The 14034-nt window shown below is 37.7% G+C and overlaps 1 protein-coding gene across 1 annotated transcript in view; it reads left to right on the forward strand.

Annotated features, from left to right (window-relative positions):
• The window catches only part of MYT1L (myelin transcription factor 1 like), a 223116-nt gene that overhangs the window by 147771 nt on the left and 61311 nt on the right, over positions 1-14034 (forward strand). Inside the window, exons 8-11 of the mRNA XM_056488499.1 lie at positions 1104-1194; positions 3467-3574; positions 6742-6953; positions 12780-13027. Coding sequence (XP_056344474.1) covers positions 1104-1194; positions 3467-3574; positions 6742-6953; positions 12780-13027 — 659 coding nt within the window. The remainder of the gene's footprint in view (positions 1-1103; positions 1195-3466; positions 3575-6741; positions 6954-12779; positions 13028-14034) is intronic.

Here is a 14034-nt window from a genome sequence, read left to right on the forward strand (position 1 = left end):
AAGTCTCTGAACAGCTTTTATTCAGTTCTTAACTCAGTCAAGGTATCTACTGATTTTATTACAATTTTTTTTTTTTTTTGAGTGAGAACTAAATACAGGCTTCCAGACCACTTTTGTGTGAGAAAGTGAGAAATTCACAAGGGCTGGATGGCTTTTTTCCATTGAGTGAGGTACTGCCATCCAGCTCCGAGACAAGGATTCAGATATTCCTCATGTCATAAAAAACTTTTCAGTGTTCCCAAGAAGTTCTTGATAATTTTGCCCTTCATAGCATGAGCTTTATGATTTAGAGGGGTACTGCTCTGAGCAGCCTTTCCATCCAGCTTGCAGTGGATGAGGATGTAAATCAGTTTACTTGCTTAAGCTTGTACCATGTATTTCTTTTTTACTTTTTCTTTGTGCCATCCCTCAATTTTTAAGTGCTTAATTTTGGTTCTTAGTATTTTAAAAAAAAGTCCACATTTTTAGAGAATACAAGTGAAAATTAAAGGATGCATTCTGCTCACCATATAGATGTGAATGAGATATCTATGTGGAAGTGAACAGAATTGGCCCCTAGCTCAATTGGGCTGCCTTATAGTTAGGGTTAAATTCTGTTCAGGGTTGTACTGAGGTGTGTTTCAAATAATTCAATGTTCTACTAGTATAACTTGGGAGCAGATTTTCGGCTCATAAGTTTGATACTGCATTTATAAAGCTATGTGTGAAGAATACATACATTTCCTGAAAGAATTTTTCCAGTCTGTAATTTTGTTTTGTATGGTTGCTAGCTCACCCTTTACTGTTGAGCGGATCTTTGCTCAGTGGTTTTGTATGAAGAAGATGTTGGGCGTCCTCTGCTTCACTGTTGTACCAGAGATGCATTTGTTTATAGGTTCTGTAACCTCCATAACTTTCACTGTTGCCCTGTGTTAACGAGCATAGGGTCACAATAATTACTTCCCTCATCAGGCTTTATTGGCTATGTGTGTCACGTGTATTTTGAGGAATGCTGGTTGTTAATGAATCCTGCTTTGTTTTATAATGGTTTCATATATACTGGGATTTGATTTTTTTTTTCTTGTTTTCATACTCTGCTGTTTTCTCTTACTCTCCTTGTCAAGTTCTTGCCATGCATGAAAATGTTCTTAAGTGTCCTACACCAGGCTGCACAGGCCGGGGCCACGTAAATAGCAACAGGAATTCCCACCGAAGGTAAGGATGCCGTCGCTGGACACCAATCTAGAGGGAACAGTGCCTCCAAACTGCAGCCCTTCTAGCAGTCCATTGGTGGGGGGGAGTGAGTGTGTGTCGTTGTTCTGTTCTGAGGATTGACAGATGGTGCTTCATGTGCTTTATCCATTTTAAAGAGTAACATTTATTCATATATTTTCTGAGGAGAACGAGTGTGCGTTTGCTGTAGAATGGATGAATTGATCCATGGAAGACATTTTCAGCATCTTTAGGTTTTTCAGTGGACTTCTTTTTTGTTTTTGTTTTGATATTTGGTGAACAGCAGTGGTACAAAACAAGTGGTATGACTCCTCATGAGTTTGTTGCAGGGAGAAAGATTTTGTCAACATCATCAAGAGTAGTACAGAGTTCTTGTTCTCACACTTCACTCTCCTCAGAGATTTTTTCCTAGTACATGAAAAAATCTACTCTAATCCTAAATTATTGGGGATTTTCAATACATGAGAAACAGCATTTAAATACAGAGCTGTTAGCTTTCTTACTGACCACAGTCTCAACCCCAAAATACTTATTCAGCTAAAACTGAATGAGAATCTTGGCTGTTTAAGAAACACTAAGAACATGTCTCATTACATTTAAAAATGAGAAGGCAGAATTATTAGAAGTAAGTTTTCTAGTAAATAAAAAAAAAAAAAAGATGAAGGAAAAAAGCAACTTTTCCACAGTTTACTAAGATTAGTAATAGATTCTTAGGAAAGGGATGCTATTGCAAATTAATTCTGTCAAACAAATTTTGAAAATGATACTTTAGTGTTCCGCATGTCATGATTTTTCCGCACAATAAGAATAAAATCTTGCCTATTCCTTTACAATTTTAAAAATCCAGAAAATGTGGATAAGAGGGTAAAAGGAACTGTGCAATGTTCCTGTTATTTAATTCCTTTTTACTGTTAATTGTAGCATGAAGGCTTGAGGAAGTACAGGTACTGGACATTTAGTCTTACCAAGCTCTGGGTTACTACAGCCCCTCATATCAGCTGCCTTTCCCCCAGGAGATTCTTGGGGGTACCAGCCTTTCTACAATAAGCTGGTACCTGTTCTCTGCAGTGATGCTGCCAGTAGATGCAGCAAAAACCTCTGAGAAGGCTTTATGGGAATTACTGCTGCTTGAAGCAGCGTTCACTTCTGGTTGAATATCCACGAGAATATTTGAGGTGTCTGAGGAAGAGCCTGTCAGTGGAGCACAGCAGCCCCTGGCATGGCTCCAGAGCTGCACAGAGCTCCCTCACCCTCTGCAGAACTAGGGCAGCGAGGGCGGGCAGGGGGGAGCACTCTGCAGTCTGTGCTCACCTCTTTCTGCAGCTTTTGGGGCATTTTTCTCTACTTCACTTTTTTTCTTTTTTTTTGTTCCATTTATTTCCTGTAAAGAAGGGAGCATCTGGGAATGCACTGATTTGCCTTTCATTTTAATTTCTATTCCTGTGGAGAGCACAGAGAGCTGCGGTCACATAAGCATGCAATAGACTATGACAAGGAAAGGAACCCCTCCATTGTCAGGTCACAGGGTTTTACAGCTTCACTAAGAGCACCATCTGCTGGCATCAATATATTTATTTTTCTCAGTTCTAAATCTTTTCCATAAGAATCGGGCTTATTATTGCCACTTCAATAATAGTTCAGCATTAGCAAATTTAATTGAATTTCCAGTGCAGAAATGCTTTTCATTTTGCATCATCTACTATTAGAAAGCATAATTTAGTGGCTGAAATTCATGAACAAACACTAACAGTTGACATGTAGATTTAGCAACCCAAGGCAAAATTTTGCACTCGTTTATATGCCTAGCAAAAAGATTGGAGTTAATGGAGCTGAATGAGGTGTGAAGCAGCACAAGATTTGGCCTATATGGTGTTGTCATTTAATTGTCTTCAGGAGCCGTTTCATTGGCAACATTTGTAGATGCATAAAGGTCACAAGTCTGCTAGCAGAGCTGCACAATAGATTCCAGTTTATATTCTCCTCTCCTACTGGTATGTTCCCTGGCTGACATCCATGAATAATCTACTCATGTACTGTGAGAGAAGAGCAGATGTAAAATTTACAATGCAACTTTGAAAGCAGAAGAAAAGAAGTCTATTCTAGAGAAAATACACATGATCAAAACATTTTTGGAAAACCTTTTCCTTCAAATTCTTCCTGATGCTGGCTAAGGAGGAGAAGGAGTAATTGGATCAGTGCTATAATGTGAAACTATGCAGGACAAGACAATTAAATTTCCTTTCTGTAATTGCAGCCTCTCTGGATGTCCTATTGCTGCAGCAGAGAAACTGGCTAAAGCTCAAGAGAAGCATCAGAACTGTGATGTGTCAAAATCAAACCAGGCATCAGATCGGGTTTTAAGGTATTAGAAATCACTATAATACTTATTCTTATGCAGAATTCATCACACATTCACCTAATCTGAGAATTTATATTTATATACATTGTATATACATATATATCTCCTTTAAAGAAGAGCTAGAATTAGGGCTTCTGGATCCAATTCTCACAGTGTATTTTTCCCACTCAGTTTTCATGGGGGAGGGTTGGTAATTATTTTGGCAAATACATGTAAAGCTGAAAAGCTCATTTTTGTCTTAGGCATTGTTTGGTGTAAAGATGACTGCTGGAGTGCAAAGTCTAAGAACAGTGTGAAAAAAGTTGGTATCTTTTGGGAATAAACTAATATTTACCGGTAAGTCTTGGTTTTTTCAGCAGGCTTTTACTAGTAAATATCAGTTTAAATTAAACCAGAAGCCCTATGTGCAATACCAAACTGGTAGTACACTTTTTGGCAGGACACTTGGAAAAGTACCAGATATAGCTTAGATTCCAAAATAACATCAGTCTTAGTTCTTTGTCTCTGTTCCCCCATTCTCTGCCAGGAAGGACAGAAAGAGAGAAAAATTGTCCAAAATTTTCATATGGAAAGGACCTTGAATCAGTTTTATATGATTATACTCCGTTTCTTCATCCATGTAGGATTTTGCATTTATCTGAAGTTGGATCCAGCTTTGTGCTATTGTCTCCTCTTTTGAGATATGTGGGTAGAAAAAATATTATTTCTAAGGAGCTGAAGTGTGAAGGATGCATTTAAAGCAATCAAACTTCTGCATGATTGTACCAGCCTAATGCTGATGATGCCCCAAAAGCTGCAGAATTTCTCCATGGATACTGCAATATCTGTGGGCTGGGATAGGTACATCCCTCCCAGCTGCCTCAAAGAGCGTGGAGGAAGTGCTGCAGCTTTAGTTCCCAGAATTTCCTACTTATTCCATAGGTTTCTTAGTCTTTATCTGTCTTCCACGTTTAAGAACTGATTGGGCTACTTAAAGTTTTCTACTGTATTATCAATATCATTCTTTGAATATTCTCTTAAAAGTTCATCTAATCTTGATGGTCTTTTCAAAAACGAGCATTTCCATGGAGCAGGAACATAGAATTATGGTTCACATCTACAGAAAATTTTTCGTCATTCCTGTTGATTGTGCTCTCCTTCTGCAGATTGTTTTTGATGGGCTTTGTCTTAACTGCCCCTAATTCAGTTTGCACAGCTTGGCATACAACATCCCACAGAGGTTTCTTAGAGAAGAATTCTTCAAATCCCATTAGTAAAAAAACTCCACTCTTTGAGGGAATAAAACAGTTTCTCACTTGATGGAAAAAGACAGATCAAAAATGCAGTGCTTTTACCATTGCTCATTACAGAGAAGCCACTGAAGTCAGTTGCCATAGAAAGCAACTGCTCAAAAGCAGCATCCAGTTTGCTGGCAAACTCCCTAGGATTGTTCTGGAATCTTCACTTCACTTGTGAGCTGCCTTGTGTTTCAGGTTTTATAGGTTAACTCAGATAATTCTTTCATCTTGTCTCTTGCTTCTCTTTTACCTCTAAGTCATCAAAGTATTTAAGATGAACTTGGCAGTAATTTATAATATTTGCATGCAGGCAACTGATGGGCAGATGGAGATGTTTTAAGAGTAAATCTTGAATATTTGTCTTCATACTAGTTTCCCACCTGCATTTGAAACTTCTTACTTTAAAAGAAATCAAATTCATAGGACTTCTATTCCACTGGAATTTTGGCATTTGCATCAAATGTTCAGGATCTGAATCGCAGGTTTTTGGCTAAATATAGATTATCTTGAAGCAGGATCAAACTATTATTCATATCAGCTCATTGTATAAATAAGCCCACTGTATTTTGTGAAGAAGAGTGTCTAAAGGAATGAGCATACATAAATCAAAGGGAATAGTGTGACTAATACAATTTTTTGGGTGATCTTTACATAAATGTCCTAAATAAATTCTATGAAAATAAATTCATTCAGAAAAACATTATATAATATTCAAAACCTATTTCTTACTATTGATCATATTTCACTTTATTAGTCAGTATAATAATACTTCTGATCTCAACTGAATTTATGTTCTTATGATTGTTCCTTCCATTTCCTCTGGTTATAAATGCAATTAAAAAAAAAAAAAAAGAAGAAGAAAAAGAAGAAAAATTTAAAAATACTGTATGCTTCTTGATTCCAGCAGAAGCACCTCAGGTGTGCTGTTCATCATCCTCACTGCCTGCTAAAAGCAGCAGGCAGACATACAGCATTGTGTAGCAGTTGCTTCCTACAACCCAGTCATGTAACACCTTCTTATACAGGTAGGGTTTGCAGGGTCTGGTTTGCCTGCTTTGAGCTGCTGAATTCTGTATCCACATGTAGAAGATGGTGTGACAGTGGAGTTCACTCCAGCGTTCTTTCACTGAGATTTCACAAGTTCCTCAAATGAGTGAATAACATCAATCAGGGCTTCTTCTTGTGTGTCCTCTCTCATCCTAAATGAAAGAGATGTTTAACTGAAACAGTTTTATTTTGTATTCATTCTCAGGACCTTCCTTGAGATGTGCATCTGTGTGTCAGGAATCGCAGCTCCTGCCAGAACCTTGCATTTAAGGATGAGCAGGACCTGCAAGGCAGCAACTCAGAGTCAGCAGAGCTTCTGAGACTCTTCTCAAGATGAGCATGGATCTGTATATTGAAGGATGAAACAGGAATAGTTACTTTTGAAAGCACAGAGGAAAACAGCATACAACTCTGTTGGAAGAAATTTGGAGGAAACTCCATAAATTAGGTGGAGCTTCCAGATCTACTTTTGCTTTTTGATATTTAAAGAATTTGTCCAAACTTCTTCTGTCAGTCTGCTTGCCCCTCTTTAATTCACCTCCCAAAAGAAAAAAATGTTTGCTAATGGGGAAAGGGAAACCCTGAAGTATTTTAAAACAGAATTTTAAAATACTTTTAGCAGTAGGATACATTTAGTGGTATTAGAATTAATTTTGTCTAGGCTTTATTCAAGGAAATAAATATTGTTTGTCTGCTGAAAATAACCAAACTAAGGAAATGCAATAATATATTGCTGTCTCTTGAGTACGAGAAATAACTAAGATTTTCTAATCTGAACTATAAATTATGCACAAACATAGTAAATTGAATTGCATCTAACAAACTGTACATATCTTTAATTTCTAGGCCCATGTGCTTTGTTAAGCAATTGGAGATCCCTCAGTATGGCTACAGAAACAATGTCCCCACCACCACACCCCGCTCCAACTTGGCCAAGGAACTAGAGAAATACTCTAAGACTTCGTTTGAATATAACAGTTATGACAACCATGCCTATGGCAAGAGAGCCATAGCTCCCAAGGTGCAATCCAGGGATATATCCCCCAAAGGATATGATGGTAGGAGGTGCACACTCTTATACATGAGAGACAAGTTTGCAGTTAATCATGTTGTTGTATATGTAAACATCATACAAATAAGACATGTTTTCATGTTCATACAGTATTATGAGGAATGCTATCATATGTAAGTTATTTTAAAGGCCTTTTAAAAGAAGTGTTGTTTTATACGGTGCTTGCTTCAGGATTGTTGCACTGGTAAAAGACATCTCCAGCTCTTAAGCTCCTGGGATGTATTGAGATGGCAATAAAAGCTAAGTAATAGAGATAATCCTTATGTTACTCTCTGGAGATCTGGCCTCAAGGGTCACATTAGGACTCTCACCTCTGTGCAGCAGGTCAGGTAACACAGAAAGATAACATACTTGCTTTGTGGGGATATGGAAGTAGAAAACCTGGGCCTCCTTGAGCTTCAGAAATCACTGCTACGTACTTAAAGAGGCATTTTTGCTTATTTTTCCCTCATAAATACACTGGTTGAATTATCTGGAAAACCCAACATACTTAACGTGTTTAGGAGAAGGCTGATACTAGCTTTGGTTCAGGAGTAGATAATGGATGAGGTCAGTCAGGCAAGAGGTTTTTTATTAGGGGAGCAAAATGAACTGCAGGACAAAGAAGGATTGTAGCTTTTGAAGACATCAGAAATTTTTCAGAACAATAAATTTATATATATATATATGTGTGTGTGTAAAACTAAACCATACTTTTTTTTTTTAACACTAACATTTATTTTTTGGTTAAAATATTTATTCCTACTCAGTGACTACTATAAGAAATTTCAGACAGGTGTCAGATTTTTTGTTTAAGTAAATAGAAAGAAACTATACAGAACAATTTATGCCATTGCCTAAACACAGACTGACATTTAAAAGTACTTAAGTGAAGAAAGGGAAAATTAATACGTTCTTGCCTTCGTATGTCTGATATTTTGGATATTTTCCTTTCTCACAGAATTAGCAGACATATTCTTGCAGTATATCAGAAAGGAAGAGGGTTGTGAAGGGAAACCTATTTTTAATAAAAGAGCTTTTATTTTTACCTGCATCATATTTGTCTGTATCAGAATAAGGGTTTGAACAGCATTAAAAGTAAAGCACTAACTGTAATTGTGGCTAGGAAGGTAATGAGTATACATTAGTATAGGGTAAATTAGGTATTAAATATTGTATATATATTCTGTCTACTCTTGCAGAAAGGAAAGCAGCACAATACTGCTGGGGTTCCTGTGAAGAAGCTTATTTTCAGATCAAATTACTGATGCATAAGCAACTGATACATATTTTTCTCATTTAAGGCCCCTTTTTCAATAAATAATGACAATTTTCACTTTTTCTCCCAAACCACCAGAATTTGAAAATACCTGTAACATTAAGCACAAATTTGCAGTGGCCTTAAATAATAAAAGGCTATATTGATACAAGTCACTGTCTTTATGCACACTCATCTTCCTTTGATATAAATAGGAATTTTTCTTGGCTCTAGGACAGGGACTAGGTCACATCATTGCTTAGTAATGTGAGCCAGAGGGGACTGAGGGACTCTGCATACATGTGATTCATGCTGGTATAGGGGTAGGGGTGTAGGTGTGTCCTCAGAACAAGGGCAGCCCATTGAAGCTGGAGGGGTTGGTTGCCAGACAAAGGCTGCTGTGTGGCTTTGTTCCATAGCCCCGGCTCTGCCGGAGGCAGGGCATGCTGCTCCTGGTTCTGAGTGGTGTGTGCTCTTTGGCCAGACAGACTGGCCAGCATGGTCCCAGAGGTGGGGCCTCATCTGAGCTTTTCTTTTCCCTGTTAGTGATTTTCATGAAACCTCAAGGATTTGCATCTCTCTGAAATTTCAGAGATACTCCAACACATTTGGCTTTAATTGGCTCAGGAAAACCAGTTGAATTCTTAGAATGATGAAGCGAAATCCTGGGCACACTGAAATTGTTAAAGCATTTTAGCACTGACTTTCAATGGAACAAGGATTTTGCTGGCAGTTATTGTAAATAACTGAATATGAAGGACATTTCAGGAAGAGTCTCTTCACTTAAAAGGGCCACTTCAAAAAACTTCACAGTATTTTTAGGTGGTTTTATATTTGTATATATAAAAATTAATTATTGCTACTAAGACTTCATAGAGGTCCAGAGAGCACACCTGTTATGCATGTCAGCAAAGCATGTTTATATAAAATCAGATTCAGTTCTTCAGAGTCATCCTGAAAACTCCAAAAGTACATCTAAGGTTTTGGGGGGAATGTACAGGTGAACAGTGCTTTAGTTCTGACTATATAAGAGAATTAGTCATATGAATAAAAAAAAATCCATAGCTTCACATCTCAATTCTTTTTAATTATCAACTAGTACAGTATTTTCATCATCAGAGAAGGGGATTATATGTTCAGTAAGTGTACAGTTGGGAGTGACACAAACATAAATAACTCCTTTGAATTGTTTCCTTGATATTTTTTTACAGTATGGTTTACTAAAAAACAAACAGAAAATGTATACTTTGTATTTTTGGTAGAGTGATCTAATAATTCTTGAGAAAATTTTTATTTTTGAGCTTTTGAGCTTGTTTTTTCTTTGAAAAAAGTTGCATAGTGTATTGGATGCTGGGCTTATTGTATACAGCAGTAAAGATGAGAAAAGCTGGACACAGCAGGCAGCAGTGATGGCAACCCTTTCAGTTGCTTAGGTGATGGCAAGAGTTGTCATCCCACCAATAGGCCTGGGTCATTCTATCAAAACACTGAAAAAATGTTATGAGTGGGATTCACCTGACCATGTCCAGAGTTTTATAATGTTAGCGCTGACAGCTGAGTTCAGCACCCCTTTCAGATTCAAGAAGAAGGGGTAGGTGCTTCTCTGATTCAGTTAATCTTTTCCTGAAGTGCTTATTTCAAACTGGTCAGGTGAATCATGACCTTAAAGTTCCTGGGTTTTTTCCACTGTCTACATAGGAAGCCTATAATGAACTAGATCAGGTATCTGAAATGAGGTGAGATGAATCTTTTATTGTGCAAGTCATAAAAAGTGTTGAAACCGTAATTAATTTACTAAAACATTCAGTATTTAGACTATGTTGAGATGAAGATGCCTGGGAAGAAAATTCCACTCCAAATACCTTCCTTTTGTCTTTTGTGTGTTTGGGCTCTCTCCTACTCTCCCATTGCTAATTAGTAAGAGAAGCCTTTAGATTTTTGAGAGGTTCTTTGTAATCAGCCCCTGGGCATATTTGATGGAAGCCCAGTTTGGGTCTGCAGCTTGTTAGACCTGTGTCTGTTTTTAATGAGGAAGATGTTCTTCAAATTTGGTTTCACTCTGGATTGCAAAGCATAGATGGACTGCAGGGCTTCATAAACCTGGTGCCACAGGGGTGGGCATTGTATCAAGAAGAACTATCTGGTATTGAAACAATGCAGCTTTCCCTTCATTAGTGAACAGAATGATTTGATTCATTATAAATTGATGATTGTTTCTCTTGAAAAGCTAATGTGAAATGAATAGCCTGGGTTCTGTAACTCAAATGTACAGCTACAGTAAACTTAAGATAACCATAGCCATTTCTGTCTAAATAAGTTTGGCTTAAATTACTGGTATTCTGAAAGCTAATAATTGTGTAGCATGCTTATAGCACTTTACATCTTCAAAGTGTTTTGCAAGTGAATCACAACACAACTAAATTTTAGAAGCAACTTTCTGTTTATAGAGAAAATGTCTTCAAGGGAAAATGTAGTTTGACCAAGGCCACAGAGGAGTCCATATCAGAGCCTGCATGAGTTTCTGATGGTTAGTCCTATGTATAAAAGCTTTCCCTCCCTCTCTTTATCACACATTCTCATATATATATATAATTTCCCATGTAATATGTCTCTTATGTCTGTCTAAATGTGACCTGCTATAACAAGACTAACATTTTTTGAAAATTACAAAAGTCTTATTTGTTCCATTGATTTTTGAAAGATACTTCTAATTTGGCAAGGTCATTGGTACGGGGTGCTTGCTGTGTTAACCTAACACAATAGAAACTGAATTATTCAATTATTTGCTTCCTTAAGTGTAGGAAAATTCTTGCATGTGTTGGATACTCTAACAAAGTAACAGTGGATAAATGCTGAATTTTTAATGACCACCATTGACTGCTATATTAATAATGAGACTCTTGAGGAACAGTTCACAAATTTATTATTAGTGGATAGCCTGCTAGTGTAGTGCTACTATGTGTTCAAAACAAAAAAAATGTGATGAATGTTTAGCATTCACTTCATTTTAAAAAAATCACACCCTGTGCATTATGTGGCTTTCCTGCGAAAACTCCATCTGTTATGATTTAAGTGAAACACTATTTCCTTTGCAGTAAAAATAATGCCATGATTTTTTTTTTTTCAGTTTTTTTAGAGAAAGGAGGATGACATAAGCTCTAGCAGAGACATTTTGCTTTCAAATTCTTCTTTTGAACCCTGCCTGCCTACCAAAGCAGCCCATGGTTCACCAATGGGCTGTGCTCATGGGAGCAGATTATTATATGTATGTCTGCTCAGACAAATACAACTGAAGAGCCTGGCATTTAAATGGAGCCCATCACAGAAGAGCTCTGTCTAGGGCCTGACCTTTTTTGTATAGCTCTCTAATCAGCATGCTAGTTGGTTATTGTTACACTGTGCTATAAGGTATGATCTCTGCAGTATACATTTCCATCTTAAGGGGAAGTAGTTGCTGTAATATGCATGGACGTATCCTCTGACCTTGACTTTTATTTTTTTTGGAAAATACATAAACTTCCACATTTTGGAGACAAGCTCACACTTTCTTGCATTTTTATAAATACTTTTAAAACAGCTCATCTTGAAAGAGAGTTGGAGAAATAAGTGGGCTAATAGGACTGCTTTCCCTTATTTCTGTAATACCTTTGTCTGCAATAAGCATTACTTAAAAGCAGCAACAGTGCTGCCTCGTGTTTAGATAGGCTGGATGTGAGCACTGCCAGTGCTTTGGCTCTTCTGTGACCACCTGTGGCTTGTGTCAGTCAGAGCACAGCTGGGCATCGCTGCCTGCAGTGGGAGCAGGGAGGGGTGGCTTTGGTCCTTACTGGTTTTATGAAGAGTTGTGGGTGCTCAGGTTGTTTCAAGGGGTAGGGGGGGATTTTTCACTTATAGCTGTTGCCATTTAAACAGCCATTGCTTCTGTCCTTGTGCAAGTCATGGTAAAACTTAACACATGACAACCACCTTCTCTCTCCTATCATGCTCCAGTCTGGGATGGCCAGTGCCATAATATTTGCCTGTGGTGTAGGAGAAAATAAAGCTTTTAGGAAGCATAAGGTGTTTGAGGACGTATGGGTGGTGCTGTGGCCCAGAGGCCAAGCTCATCAGCCTTGCAGTGGGTTTGATCTCCAGTAACTCTGGGGAGTTCTAGGCCTTAAACTAACAGTTCCTCATGTAAATAGGAAAAGGTCCCATAGCATTACATTGCCCATCATTAATAAAAATGAATAAGCTGAGCAGATTGTACCTTCTGTCTGACTATATATGTGGGGTAAAAGCAGTGTTTCTGTGTTTTTATTGTTTTATAAATCCAGCCTGTTTGTCAGAACAATTCATGATCATGTCATGCAGATTTTTGCAAGAGATTATTTCATACAATCTCACACATGTAGCGTATAAAACTCACAGATAGAAATCAAGAAATACAGCCATCATTCTTATTGCGGGCTTTTTTTTTTTTGGCATTGGTTACTGTTCCTCATTATAAATTTCACCTCCAGCAGTTTGTTTTCCTCTTCACTTATGCAGAATGCTGCTTCTTTTGAGTCATCCTTGTCATATTTCTTCCCACAGCTAAACGCTACTGTAAGAATTCAAGTCCAACCAGCAGCACAACAAGCAGTTATGCCCCTAGCAGCAGCAGCAATATGAGTTGTGGTGGAGGCAGCAGTGCCAGCAGTACCTGCAGCAAGAGCAGCTTTGACTATACTCATGACATGGAGGCAGCACACATGGCTGCTACTGCTATTCTGAATCTCTCCACCCGCTGCAGAGAGATGCCTCAGAACCTCTCCACTAAGCCTCAGGATCTCTGTGCAAGGGTAAAAATTAGTAAATCTGTTTGTTGATGAAGATTTCTCTTAACTGTACTTGCTCTGTGGCCCTGATTGAGAGAAAAGCTTTAGTAGATCTTGCCTTTCTTTTTCCCCTTAAAATTAACATAATCTGGCGTCTCTGCTACGCAGAGAGGAAAAAAAAGCCAGAGAAAGATACAAATTCCTCACAAGTATTGCAGGAAATCATGTTTGTTTTATAAATTAATGAACAGATACCATGTAGTCATTTTTTAAATTTGTCTCTTATAATTATAAAAGATGTTTGGATTGCTCAAGTGGTATTAATTTCACTACTGTTTGGGTATTGGTTTTTTGCAGAATGCAGTCTGGTTCATATATTTGGCAAAAGGATTAAGATTTAACTCTGCATTTTTATTTAAAAGTCACAAATCAAACCTAAGCTTGTGAGATTCTGGCTGTATGTTACAATTGCTTGCCTGTCTCTGATACCAGAGTTCTTAAGTCAATGCATAATACATTTGAAATGAACAAATCCTCCAGTACAGGTGACTTAAAATGTGCATAACAGTCCTGCAGAGTGACTGATATTCTGTATTTTCATAGAGCCTCAGTATGTTATAAAATGGCCATACAGATACAAATAAAAGCTTTTGTCATTAAGCTTTCTATATTAGGACAAAACAGTGCACTATTAACATTCGCTAATGATTCAGGAGATTTCATTTTTAACTTTAAAGTTTTGGCTCTGATAGCTGTTCAAAAATGAGTTTTTAACATGCACAAGCAAACAGTACGATGCTGCCTACAGGAGACCACTAGATGGCTGAGCAGACAGATGCAGTGCAGAGGAAACATTTTTATTGTGCTTGTAGAGAGATTTTGAGCTGGCAGACATGTTCTGTTCTTCTCCTATAGACAAAGGTTTGCTTTCCCTTGTTGTGCAAACCAACTCACATTATGATTGTTCATAGCAAACTAAACCTGTAGCAGCAAGTCTTTGTAATAATCATGCTCTAAGCCAGAATGGACTT

This window comes from Oenanthe melanoleuca, chromosome 3, assembly GCF_029582105.1.
Source record: "Oenanthe melanoleuca isolate GR-GAL-2019-014 chromosome 3, OMel1.0, whole genome shotgun sequence".
NCBI lineage: Eukaryota > Metazoa > Chordata > Aves > Passeriformes > Muscicapidae > Oenanthe > Oenanthe melanoleuca.